Source organism: Astatotilapia calliptera, chromosome 8 (assembly GCF_900246225.1).
Source record: "Astatotilapia calliptera chromosome 8, fAstCal1.2, whole genome shotgun sequence".
Classification (NCBI taxonomy): Eukaryota; Metazoa; Chordata; class Actinopteri; order Cichliformes; family Cichlidae; genus Astatotilapia; species Astatotilapia calliptera.
This window is the reverse complement of record NC_039309.1, coordinates 15944928-15958973: the sequence shown is the minus strand read 5'-3', so window position 1 is coordinate 15958973 and position 14046 is coordinate 15944928. Positions and strand designations below refer to the sequence as shown.

The 14046-nt window shown below is 42.2% G+C and overlaps 1 protein-coding gene across 3 annotated transcripts in view; it reads right to left on the bottom strand.

Annotated features, from left to right (window-relative positions):
- Positions 1-14046, bottom strand: part of trrap (transformation/transcription domain-associated protein) — an 89442-nt gene that overhangs the window by 58414 nt on the left and 16982 nt on the right. For 2 of the 3 annotated variants that reach the window (XM_026179009.1, XM_026179010.1), the window contains exons 25-37: positions 13825-14022; positions 13331-13591; positions 12930-13091; positions 12590-12686; positions 12259-12380; positions 10679-10849; positions 10414-10482; positions 9142-9162; positions 8474-8593; positions 7579-7698; positions 7083-7247; positions 6736-6917; positions 5929-6127 (exon numbers count right to left, since the gene is read on the bottom strand). In XM_026179009.1, coding sequence (XP_026034794.1) covers positions 5929-6127; positions 6736-6917; positions 7083-7247; positions 7579-7698; positions 8474-8593; positions 9142-9162; positions 10414-10482; positions 10679-10849; positions 12259-12380; positions 12590-12686; positions 12930-13091; positions 13331-13591; positions 13825-14022 — 1887 coding nt within the window. The remainder of the gene's footprint in view (positions 1-5928; positions 6128-6735; positions 6918-7082; positions 7248-7578; positions 7699-8473; positions 8594-9141; positions 9163-10413; positions 10483-10678; positions 10850-12258; positions 12381-12589; positions 12687-12929; positions 13092-13330; positions 13592-13824; positions 14023-14046) is intronic. The other variant, XM_026179011.1, reaches the window with a different exon arrangement.

The window sequence follows — 14046 nt, the reverse complement described above, 5'->3', positions numbered from 1 at the left end:
GTTACACCCTTCAATAGTGGCTCAGATTTGGGATCTATTTGGCGAGGCGCAAATAGATCTTTTTGCTTCCAGGGTGAATGCTCACTGCCCCTGTACTTCTCCATAATCGACCACGATGCACCCTTGGGCTTGGACGCGCTAGCGCACCAATGGCCAGACGTGCTCCTGTATGCATTTCCCCCAGTGGAAATGATATCTCCAATTCTGGAGAGGGTGCGTCGGCATTCCCTCTCTCTGATCCTGGTGGCCCCTTGGTGGCCCGCGAAGTCGTGGTATGCAGAAATAATCAGCCTGCTTGCAGCAAGTCCTTGGCAGCTTCCTCTCCGCAGGGATCTCCTCTCTCAGGCGGGGGGGGAAGTGTTTCATCCGCGCCCGGATCTGTGGCACCTTCATGCTTACCTGCTGAGAGGTTAAACTTGGTTGCTAAGGGTCTGCCACCTAGTGTGGTAGCGACGATTCAGAGCGCCAGGGCCTCGTCTACTAGAGGCTTGTACGCTTACAAATGGCGAGCCTTCGAGCGATGGTGCCAGGACCGCCACACTCTCCCATTTCAGTGCTCTATTGTGGATGTTTTGACATTCCTGCAGGAGCTGTTGGATAAAGGCCTTTCGTTTTCAACGATCAAGGTTTATTTAGCGGCTATATCTGCTTGTCATATCGGTTTTGACGGGGTGACACCAGGTGCGCATCCCCTCGCCGTGCGTTTTCTGAAAGGGGTTCGCCGGCTGAGGCCCGTGCTTAAGTCCAGTGTCCCGGCTTGGGACTTGTCTTTGGTGCTGGAGGCCCTTTGTGGCCCTCCGTTTGAACCCGTTGAGTCGGTAGATATGAAACTTCTTTCGTATAAGACCGCATTACTTCTCGCTTTGGCCTCGGCGAAGCGAGTGGGGGACCTTCATGCGCTGTCTGTGCATCCTGCCTGCACACAGTTTTCTCCTGATGGCCGCAAGGTCGTATTGCGTCCGAATGCCGCCTATCTTCCCAAGGTCATGCCTGCATCTTATAGTTCAATGGAGTTTGGGTTGCTGAGCTTTTGCTCCCCTCCTTTTGAATCTGAGGAGCAGAGGAGGGTGCATTCTCTTTGTCCGGTGCGTGCGCTACGCACCTACATTGAGCGCACTCGGGATGTGCGTTTGTGTGACCAGTTGTTTGTCTGCTTCGCTAATCCGAATAGAGGTAGAGCTCTGTCCAGACAGAGGCTGTCCCACTGGATTGTGGAAGCTATCTCGCTGGCATACAGCACCGGAGGTTTTGCGTTGCCCCACGGGGTGGGAGCTCATTCCACCAGGGGGATGGCGACCTCATGGGCTCTTTTTAGAGGGGTGCCTGTGGCTGATATTTGTGCAGCGGCTAATTGGGCGTCGCCGCACACTTTTGTGCGGTTTTATCGGTTGGACGTTACAGCCCCTTCGGTGGCTCATGCTGTCCTTTCTGCTGGGTCTACCACTCACTAAGGATGTGGTGGTCCCGTTCCGGTTCGGTGGCTGCTCTGCGGGGCGTGTATATAGGTCCCATACTTATGTGTTGTACCGAGTGAATCGACTGAAAGGGAACGATTAGTTATGTCTATAACTTCTGTTCCCTGAAGGAGAGGAACGAGGTACAACACAGGGTGGCCCCACTGAGCAGTTGGCTCGGTGAAGAGCGGCTATCGAACTGAGGGATGACGGTGATGGCAGCGGCTATATGTGCGGGCGGGGCCTGGCGCGTGTCATCACACGTCATCTGCCGTAAAGGCGTGAATAAAGGTTTCTTCAGCCAGGACACGCGAGGGCGTGATATCCCATACTTATGTGTTGTACCTCGTTCCTCTCCTTCAGGGAACAGAAGTTATAGACATAACTAATCGTTTTGCATATGAAACCGGAGGAGTTGTACTTACATCTGATGCCATCAGCTTGTCCTCGGTCACGGTTTCGTTCCACATATAGCTTTGCAAAAATTGCATAAAAAGCGCTTGCAGGAACAAAAACATAATATTCCAGAAACACGCTTCGCCATTCCTATCAGCTGTTCGTAACACTTCCCACAGTGAAATGATGCACCTGCTGTTTTCTTTGCAAATTTGCATCATAGGATTGTTTTTTGTTTTTCCTGCAGTATATAAAAATTGCTGTATCTCCAAAATAAAACTACGAAGACACTCAAAATAAATTTCCTGTTGTTGTAAACTATTTTTTGCAACTTTATTGTATTTAAAGTTTTGAGGGATAAACCTCTTAAATTTCTCCAAGTAGAAATATATGTAAACAAAACAAAAGCGATTTTCAATTTTTTTTGTAGTTTATTGCACTTTTTTGCAATTTATGTAATTACTATGGACTTAATGCATACATATTATTAAAATATGGGCTATAACAGTTGTATTGATGTATAGCAACTTGAAATGCTCCCACAAATGGCACTACAGCATGTAAAAAAAATAATATAAGCTCTGGTGGACTTGGTTCTATAGTAGGTCTTAAAGGGTTAAATAAATATCGTCAAATAATCGTGATCTCAATTTCAGTGAAAATAATCGTGATTATCATTTTTGCCATAATCGAGCAGCCCTAGTTGCAGTGCCCATAGATTTCCTCTCTGAGCTCAATTAAGGGGAGCTGTGATAACTGGGGTGGTGAGTGGTGGGTGGTTGAAGGGGGGTCTTTTAATGTCTTTATATAAACCAGAAAAAAATGAATGGCTCGAAGCCACAATGAATGTGTGATGACGACAATCACTACTAGATGTAAACAGTACATTCATTTTACACATGACTAGATAAAGAGATGCAGTCTCCCTTTGAGTGCACAAAACCAAGGAGAGTAGATGAAGTTAAGAACTCGGCTTCAATAACGTGATTCACTTAAAATGGTTTGATTATTTGTTTGAATAATAATTATGTTAACTAAAAGACAATGTATGTTAGTAATAGAGTTGCTCAAGAACAATATTTTGAATGTGAAAAATCAAATTAATTTTTAACAATCGTCTTCCTTCATCTAAATGATGTAACTGTCAAGAATCCTTAATCTTCCTCATCGCTGTTTAGATTATTGTGCCAGACAGGGTACAGGTATTAAAAACTTGCACACGTGCTTACTGTTTAATGTCTCTACTCGGGGAAGGGATTAATCGTACATATTGTAAAAAAATGTTCTACTACACTCTTTCTCATGTTGGAACAAAGAAGCAGCAGAAAGCAAAACAGATGCACGGCACATCATAAATTTCATATATTTGTTTGTTTGCTCGTCGACTGGAGATGGATTCTGCAAATAATGAAACGCCTTTGAATAGAAGAGCAGCACAAAAATGGTTTTCTATAAGAAGTGTTTGGATAAAACAAAAAGAAGGAACACAGCAGCAGTACCAGCAGCTCGGGGTCAGCCTGCACTACCGTAGATGATTCATTGCTGCTGTCCCATTCTGCTGTCTCTCTCCTTCTCTCTCTCTAGACACTCCTCTGTTTGAAATACTCTCCTGGACCTTTCTGATGTTCTATACGAACCTGAATTTCTAACTCCCAGATTTCCCAAGAAACTGCAAGCGCACAGACTCACACACTTTCCTATGATAAATGCTACAGGCAATTATTTAAATGTCAATGGAGGCAACACCCACGCTCATTCTCATGCTCACTACTCGTACACCAATCAACACAAACATATTCGCACAGAAACACATCACGCCTGTCAGTCTGGGTCTCTGCCTCATCTGCACAGCCAGCATCTGCTGCACACCAGCGGAGGACAATTAAGGCGGAAAAACAACAATAGGAGCAAAATTTTGCTGGGGGGGGGGGGGCTGAGCATGGTGGGGTGCTGCAACTCTGCTAGCTAAGAGAGTAAACCTTGCTGAAAATTCTAATGCAGCATTTCCACCCAAAAAGAAAAATACAGAGAAATGAGCTGGCTGAACTCTCTCTCCTCTGCCTTTATTCTGCCTCTCATTTTCAGAGCCCGTATGCAGCTCAAGGAATGCAAACTGAATACAAGCAAAAGGGACAGGTGCAGTGAGCAGCACCAGAAACACTGTTTGTCCTTGGATTTTAGTGGTGTGTGTGCACATGGCATGGTGTGCCTGTGAGTCTACAGTTTTGTGTGCCTACCACACAACCATTTGGGTATGTGCTATTGTGTGCCAGGACAGGCCTTCCCCACTGACCCGTTTGTACTTAACAGCAGTGCTGTTGCTTCTCTGTGCCAGGTTATGTGCCATTACAGCTGTTCGAAATATGTGTTTGTGGGTGTGGGTGTGTGTTTGTGCCGATGCCTGCATGCGGGAGAGGGAGCTTAATTAAAATGCAGCCTGAATGACTGTAATGCTTGCAGCAGCAGCAGCAGGTCAGGTAGAGACTACAGAAGCATTCATCTGTGAGCCTCTGAGGTCCTAGAACCAGACAAAATGACCTTCCCCACTCTATCAAAGAACTTCTGGTACAAAACACTAACTATAAAAGTCACACAGATCAGGTCCCTAAATGCTGCATGTCCAATAGTTGAGAAGGAAAGTAATCGAGCCGTGGAGATGGGGAGCTTATGATGAATATGATATTATTAAATCTCTCTCTCTACAATGAAAAAAAGCCCAGAACATAAATTTAGTGTTATTTTCAATGAGTTTTTTAAAAGGATCATATTTATCAAATGTGTTTTGTTTTATTTTTAATAAGGCTGCTTTATAGTATTAAAATTGCTGCATCAATGACAACAAGATGTCCTTAGAGTCCCGTTTTAAATTGAAACATCTTGTTTTGCAAAATCCAGCTTTTGTGGACATGCAAACCTGAAGAACTCCACTACATAAAACAAAATAAAGTCCATGATTGCTTGTGCAGACACTGCATCATGAAGCAATAAAACCAAAACATGACACATAACATGCAGCAAAATATTTGCATTATGGCTCGATATCGTTCATTCTGGATGCGTGCCCACACATAATCAGTGTGTGCTATTCAGCCGTGGTCAGTATGGGTCACAGATGTTAAAGTATCTGACAGGAATGGTATTACATATCTACCATCATAATAATCCCTCAACACACACTGCCAAAGCACCTTCCATCCATCATTCGAGTGCCTATTCTACACCAGGCCAAAGGGGAGCTGCAGCCTGTTTTACTTCAGCATGGGGTGGATACATCTGGATGGGTCAGTCTTTCACAGGATTAATATGATGTTTGGTCAACAAATGTATTTAAAATGTGCAAATAGTATGAGATCTCTGGTCAGAGGTGGAGGGATGACTGTTTTAAATAGTCTTAATTGAATTAAACTACACCATTCAAACAAATATCCAATGAATTTCAGTTGATTAATCATTTATTGTCTTACATGTGTGTAACGATGAATACATAAAATTCCAAAATAAGCTTATATTTAATAATAACATAGTACCAATTTTAAAATCAGATATGCTGTCTTTGCATGATTTTCAGTTAAATAGAGGAATGGACTTATTTGCAAAATATTTCACTTTTTCTTTTTCCTTTTTTTTTTTTTTTTGTTAAATGGGTTATAGGCATTTATCCCCCTGACGCACAATATGTTGTAAGGAAGCGTAGGCAGAGGTTGGGATACTGTGCGTCGTGCTGATTATAGAGACAGAAGTGCTGACCTGAAAGCATATTTAAGTGCACCATCATCGCTAATGTGAGTTACTACATCTGGCCTTGTGGATGCTGCTCGTGTCATCATAAAAGAGTAGACAACCAGTCAGATACTTTAACTACAAACAGTATACCAACAGTATAGTGCTTGTTGTCATGTTATACATTTACTGATCGCGCTATTGGATCAGTTTAGGCTACACTGCTTTTTCAGCATGTCATACGCAAAACTGTATTCTACCTCCAGGCATCACTTCAATGTCAATTTCAAAAGAGGGTAAATATCTGCAGCCTGTACTTATAAACTAACGTTTTTCGTCTGATTGGATGTATACATACCTTTGCTTTAAGCTCATCGTTGAAGTGGGGATCATTAAACTCAACGAAACGGAAGAACAGGGCACGTTTCTGAGGAATGGAGTAATTCTTGGGAATTTCCTCCTCCATATACTCCTTCAGGAAGGTCATGTTGCACAGGAAGCGACCCGTAAAGGCCCTCAGCAGCTGGAACAGCAGCTCAATCTCAGAGTAGTTACGCCTATTAAGAGAGAGAGTGGATAAGTTCAGTGCACAGACACAAAGAGATGTGGCTAACGTTAACAACGGGGACACTATAAAACACAACTTTCAAATAACCTTAGAAACCAACGCACTGTTAATTAGCCACTTTTATATATTTTTTTTTCTAAGCAGAACTTTGTTTGTCAAAGGAAGGTTGACTGAACTCATTACACTAAGCTAAAATTACTGGCTGAAGTGTTTGGGGGTTAATTGCAAGGTCTGAAATAAACATCTGCTAAATGCCTAGTGCACCAAGTGTGCTAGCACTTTCTCAGTGCTCACACAGAAAGGAAAGGGTCAGAAGGTCATTTGTGATTGGAATGTCACTTGAGTAAAGTTGGAAAATGCAGTAACTTTAAAAATGTGCATTATTAACCTGTAGTGCTCACACTACTGAAACTATCAACTAACACTCTAATGGTCACTAAGTCTTCAACAAAGCTCATTAGCACTGCCTGGTTGCTGTTTTTGGGGTTTCACATCAGTCCACTGACAACATTTCATATCAACAGGCAAATTCAGTGTGCAACATCTATGAAAACTGCAACATTTCATTTTCATTACAATTTCAGCAAATCTACTTACTTGCAGTAGCTTAGCAAGCAATAGGCCAGCAGCTTTGGCTCCTTCCAGTTAGTGGCTGCCATGTTGTCTTTGCGATGTCTTTCCTGGAAGGCCTCGCTGACCCAGACTCGCCTCAGCTGGCTGACCAGGGAGTGCTGCCCTGCAAGCCAGCCCTCATCATTCTTCACTATGATGCTAATAATCTGAACAGATGTGAAGATGAACGAGGTTAAATTAGTTAAGGATAAATAACAGAAATATGAGTTAAGCTGTATATAGATTTGGATCAAAAACTGCCGAGACATCCCTGAGTATAACAACTGTGTGAATGTGAGTCCACCTTAAAGAACAGACTGAATTCTGCATACCTTAATAGCTTGAAACTGCAGGTCTAGTCTGGCTGTGGCAGTAGAGGGAGATCCAGGTCGAACAGTTGCTGCAGTGCCAGCAGAAACAAGTAGGGGGACGAAGCGGTTGGGATTAGAGGCCAACACGTCTCGTAATGGCTTGGCATCCTTGTGTTTCAAAAAACTCTGCATGTGAACAAAAACACCTACTGTAACTATAACACAAAAGAAAATGTATACTATAACAATAGACTACAAGGTCCACCCCATTCAATCACCAACAGTGCATAGCAGATATACAGACTTGTGATACTGAACGATGAAGAAAATTAGGAAATTTTACTGGAGCAATCCATCTCAATTCTGTGTTAATAGGACCACTGAGGCTCGAAACACTCAATACATTTCCGAATACAGCCCATTGCAAATGCAACAAAGAAGCAAAATACATTTTTAATGGCAAATGTGTCAATGAAAAGACTGAGGGGACGGCTACTTAGAGCTCCTATTGTCTGACCATGAACATGCGGCTCCACTGGGGGTCGTTGAGTGTAGCCTCCATCATGAAAAGCTCCACTGTCTGAGATGGGTGACGCGTCAGGAACTTGATCAAAGGCTCCCTGAACGGGCTGCCAGCCTAGTGCGAGACAAAATAATGAGGAAACTGAAGGAACATAAGCAAAGGAAACAGCCTGAAGAAGAAGGGATGAGAATTACTTCACAGTAAATATGGACTCCATCACTTCCTTGTGAAGATTTTGATTATAACATTTAATCCTGCATCCTCTAAATCACATATAAAGCATTTCTTTCCCTCTTTTATTGTATTTATTAAATAAGACCCAACATTTACTTTCTGGCCCCATTTACCCTCTTAAACATAACCGGAATAACCAGAAAAGCATGTCTAATTTCTGACATGTGGCTCAGGGGGTTGGGAAGCGCATCTGTAACCGGAAGGTTGCCGTTTCGATCCCTGGGCTCTCTGTCCTGGTCGTTGTGTCCTTGGGCAAGACACTTTACCCTACCGCCTACTGGTGTTGGCCAGAGGGGCCGATGGCGTGATATGGCAGCCGCGCTTCTGTCAGTCTGCCCCAGGGCAGCTGTGGCTACAACCGTAGCTGCCTCCACCAGTGTGTGAATGTGAGAGTGAATGAATAGTGTCATTGTAAAGTGCTTTGGGTGCCTTGAAAAGCGCTGTATAAATCTAATCCATTATTATTATGTCTAAATCCTTAATGATAGATACTTTGTTAATGGAAGAAACAACTAAAACCGCCCTCTTTTTGAACTGTTTGGGAGCGATCTATTTGCTAATCATCCAACTGCTTTCACTGCCTGCCCGATGCAGTTTTACACCACTGTTAGATATTACCTACAACTCCATCTACATAATGCAATTGGTTTCCTACCTCTATGAGCATGGCCCTCTCAGTCTTCATGACCACCTCTAGTAGAGGTTTGACTAGAGTCTGCGGTGCCGCTGGGATCAGGTGGAAAAGGTTAATGATGGCTGAACAGATCTTCATCTCCTACAGGAAGATTCAAAGACATACAACAAAGGGAACAAAGGAGTGGATGAAATTCTTGGACAGATGAGCTGCACACAAACATCATTCCTGACAGACAGTCTTGATCAACAGCCACTGTGGAAAGACGAGGATGAACCTCAGTCAAATGACTGAAAGTGCAATTCGTAATTAATAGGGTGTTAACTTCCCACAGGAAAGGTGCAGAGTACCACACACACCAGCTTTTGGATTAGACAGAGTAAAAACAAATAAAAGGAGCAACATGGTTATTTTATAAATCCTATGACTTTTGCGCTTCCAAGATGCCAGAAGGGAATAAAAGAGCAGAATTCAACATTTCTAGACACTCAAAATTAGAGTTAGAGTGAAGCTGAGATGATGGTAACAATTCTCGAGATGACAACAGACACATGGACACATAAATACAGGGCAACTCCACCACTACCATGACATTGGCTCAATTCACCAGCACGACACTGGATCAGACCAAATTTCAATCACTGACAAAGAGTTACCAACAGAGGGCGCAACACCGGGTCGCATCTCACCTCAACACCTTCCAACGCAGGCTGTGCCAGAATGGGAGACAATGATCAGAGTCAGCAGAACAGCATGTGTGCTTTTTTTGTGAGGCTATCTGTTGTCTGTCTTTGTTCAATATGGAAGGTGAGCTGATAAGATGGGATGATAATGGAGGGGCAGATTATCGCAACCTTTACAAGTGACCGCAGGAAAAACTTTTCTTAGCCTCCGGTGAATAAAAAGGCAAGGGCCACATTGGAAATAGAGGTCAGCTAACATACTGATCGAATGATTTTTTTGGCTTATCGACGACATACTTATATATGTTGCCTGATACACATGGACAAGCCCATCATTTTTAAATTCCAAGATAACTTTAATATACTGTGTATATATATCTATTTTTTTTTATTTTAGTTGGGTAACACAGAATCAATGGAATAAATACTTAAGTAACTGAAACAAAGTCTAGAGAGTGAGGGCGAAAAGAAATAATCATATTTCATGCATGCACTGTGGTAAGTTTTGTTTTTTATCTGTCACAAAAACTCTTCCTCGTTACTACACCCCGTCAAAACCCACACATCTTCACACCATCCTCTTCGTCCCTGCTCTATTCCTCCTCCCACACTTTTCTTTTTCCTTTATCATAATTGACTCCCTGACCCTGGTTCTGCTTTCACTTCCAGGTCTGCTGTCAACGGGCACAAAGACCAAAATTTGGAGGGCATGAAAGACAAAAGGCCAATTTGCATCTAATTAAAACAGAACACTTTCAGATGGGTTAGGATGAAGTCACACAGAGTAGGGAGCAAAGAAAAAAAGGCAGGTGTTTTGGCCAATCTTTCTGTCACCTCTTCTCGCTGCCTTTTACAAGGTTATCTGCGGGGAGATAATGAGGAGACAGAGTACGAGGCCAACCACAGCCTGCCTGGTGCCTAATTAATCATTGATTGTAATATGGACACTCACAACTCATCTGGGAGGAGGCCACACAGAGAAGGGGCACTGCATGTGACTAAGGCTTTCTGAAAACAAGGGGCAATTTCTCATTCCCTATTGGTAATGGTATTTGCTTTGGACATAACAGATGACCTGAACAAATATGGCGCCAGCAGACGACCGTATCAACATGGTCCTAGTGGCCGTGAATGCTTTTGTACTACACTGAAGCAGGATTTTAAAATAAGACATACAAAAGAAAAGAAGACAAATACATGTCAAGACTGTACAAAGATTCCCATCTGTGGTATTTTTGCAGTTTTACACGTGGGCAGATCTGAAATGAGTTTACTTACGCTGCCATCGCTCCGCTGGCCTCCTTTGTGTGTTATTACAACTACCTCCATCCACTTCCGCAGGTGTTGCTGAGAAAGAAAAAGAAATAAGATGCCTGTGTTTAAGTAAGGTTTTGATAGCTGACTAAAACTAAACTAAAAACTAAGTGCCAAAAATTTTTAGTTAACTAAAATAAAATCAAAAACTAGTCTTTGAATAAATAAAAGCTGATGCCTTAGTATTAACCTGCCAGTTTTAACACAGAATTCGACTTAAGTTTCTCACCATCATCTGGTCACAGAATTTGTCATTGAAGGAGTTGGGGAAAAGTCGTGTGACAGAGGTCAGGCGGTTCACCACATTGAGAGTCAGGCTGCGGTAATCACCCAGCATCATCAGTAATGGGCGCATGTGAGTGTGGATCTGATCAACCTCAATCGTGGCACCTTCCAAAAACTACAAGAGGAGAATGGACAAAGTAGAAATGTTCAGCAACAAGACAAAGTGACGAGTGGTTTGTTTGCCTTGATTAATAATATAACACGTATACAACACTCAAATATTATTCAGATTTGTGTGGTGATGTTTACTAAAGTTTTGGACACAGTGATTTTAATTTCACCTCTATATTTTTCCCCCTAATCATGAGACTTTTCAGGTTTTCTAGCCCCGTGAACTGGTCACTACCCCTTGTGTCTCCATTAAAGTAATAAGGCCACTCAAATGACAGCATGTTGAGCTGTAAACGAGCACACATGCCAACCAAACACTGATGACGCACACCCACACACCCTCACACACACGGGAGGGAATGATGCATGGCAGCCACATTCATTTTCCTCTCAGCGTTGAGAACAAACACTCCATCCTGTATCGATCTGGCCATGGCAACGCTCATTAGTGCTAGCAGGGCAGAGATGAAAGAAGGGAGAGAACAGAAAATGGCAAGGAAAAAAAAATATCACAGGATAGTGAAAAGGAGTGATGGTGGCAGAAAAAATAAATAAATAAAATAATAAGGACACATAAATTGATAGGAGAGGGGACAAAGAGCTTGGAGTAAATAGATAGAGGCTAAGATGGCATGGATACTTTAATGAAGTATCCAGAGCTGGTTCAGGGACAGTGTGATAAAGCTGACGGAGGTCCACATAAAGATGGAAGTGGGTGCGGAAATGATATGAGGAGAGAATTAACAAAGACCTTACAAATAAAAAACTATGTGTAAAGCAAGAAATGAGAAGAATGGAAAACAAGATAATATACAAACAGAAAAATAAAGAGGTGAAAGAGGAAAAAGTGACACGGTAGAAGGCCATTTCAAAGGTGCAGAAAACCTGACTCTGAAATCAAATAAACGATTGTGACTACATTTAATTATCAGTTCGTGGGTAGATCACCTCATAGTTTAACCAAACAGATTAATGCATATTTTAAAAGGTTACGGCGTCAAGTCTAAGCTCTGTTGTGGCTCCAAGGTAACTGCAGTTAAATTAGGTGCTGTAACACAGATACAAGCTTTCTCAGTAATCGATAAAGTCTTGAAATTAATTCCAAACAATTCAAAAACAAAGCAGTTGCCAGGATAAAGAGCTCTAAATAGAAGAAGTTAAATAAAGACGGTCTCACAAGCAGAAAAACACAACTAAAAGTAGGAGACATTTAGCCTTGCTGAAAATTTGCACCACGTTGTGATACTGTAAATTAACAACATGAACCTGGCATCATGATTTCTAACAGCAATATTGAGAACATAAAAAGTTATTCATCTCTTAGAAAAGCATTTTTTTATATATCTAAAACTACTACAAAAAAGGAAATTTAATTGAGGTGAAAAAATTAACATGAAATGATGTAACACTGACCTTCCTCATGCATCCCTCACCCGCCTCCTGTAGCTCATTGTTGGTGGAGTTGAGGGCTTTGAACAAGGCAGCAATGATCTTCTCTCTGGACTGTGGCAAGTAGTTACAGGCTGCCAGGGCATCTAATGAGGATAAAGAATATTAATGACACTCTACACTTGCATGAATAGACTATAATAATAGTCTTAAGATGTGGTCTACAGTACTGATTTAGACAGGGATTTTAAGAAGGTTTAAATCTGACACGCACACTCACACATGCACACGAACACAAAAGAAGAGTAACCATCCCTGGTACACTAACAAACAATGCAGAATGGGGCCTACTTACTGAGGGCTGCTATACGGAGGGGAACCAAAGAGGGAAGGCTCTTGTAACAGGGCAGCTTCATCAAAGCAGCATCCTCTGCCTCACATAGGTTCAACAGCTGGATAGTGGAAAAAGCATAAATATGACATAAAGAGCAGAGGTGAACAGGTCAGTGATCCATTAAATTAGATCAAGCTTATATGCACCGTGTAAAAGGATAAATACTTAAAACAGATGAGCCAAAGCCAAGCAGCAAGTTTGAACCCACAATATTGTTTCTTTCAAGGTTAAAGTCCTAACAGTTGCATTACTGTGCAGTTCACAATTAAGAAAGTCAAAATGCTCTATGCTAATGACTCACCTCTGTGTAGAAGACCTTGTGTTCCATGACATTAAGGTCCATTGTAAAGAGGCGGGGCTGCAGAGTAGTGCAGAAAGTGTTACCCTCCATCAGGCCGATTTGGGCATTGGCAGGCTGGTGACGCAGCAGGTGTTTCTTGGGAGGAACCATATCTTGCAAAACCTAAAGAAAAGACAAACCCATGAAAAAGGCCCTTGTGTTGTCATTACATTTATATTTCAACACTCATCTTTAGATAGAGATAAAAAATTGGCCATGTGTACACCTGCTGCTGACAGAAAGTAATACTGCAGCTTTTTATTGGAGGTCCTTCTATTCATGAATGCATTGCATTTAAGAAGCAACAGCAGCAAAGTATTAATCCGAATTTAAGGTTTAGAGAAAACTGTTAAGACTTTTACCTCTTTGTGTGGTTCCATGATCACAGTAACACTCTTGCCAGTGACCTGGGCTAGCACCTGCAGGGAGTGCATTGCCTGCTTTCTAACAGTCGAGTTGGGGGAGGTGACCTCTCGGACCAAGTCATGGGTGACCATGTGAAAAGACTTGTCCTGTGCAGCTAGCAACTCCTCTGTCTTTTCTTCATCTTTCAGTGGAGTGGCACAGCGCACCAGCAACTGCTCCAGGGTGGTCTTCGCCATGGCTACTGCTCCATTTGACACCTGTGGATAAAAAAATAAAAATAAAAAAATAAAAATATTTTTAAAAAAAAACAGGGGAAAAAAGAAAAATCAGTAACTTAATAAATACAAATGCCTGAACAGGAAGAAAAAAGACATGACAAGTTATACAGTATACAGGGCTTACAAAAAAGCACAACCAGGTAAATCTTTGCAACCACAGTTATTTAATAAATAAAATAAATGCATAACAAGTTGTAATCAATTGCTCTCACCTCTCCTGTAAGGTCCATCATGACAAACAGCAGTGCTTTGAGAAAGGTGAGCTGGTTTTGTAGCACCCAAATCAGAGGCAGTCTCTCCATAAGGAACTTGATTGACACAACACCACCAAGCTTGGCATACCAAGCTTGTTCATAGCAGCAGGCACACAGACGCTCCACTATGTAGGAGAAGAGGGGCAGCTGGCATGCCTGGGGATGTAGAAGCCAGGGTAA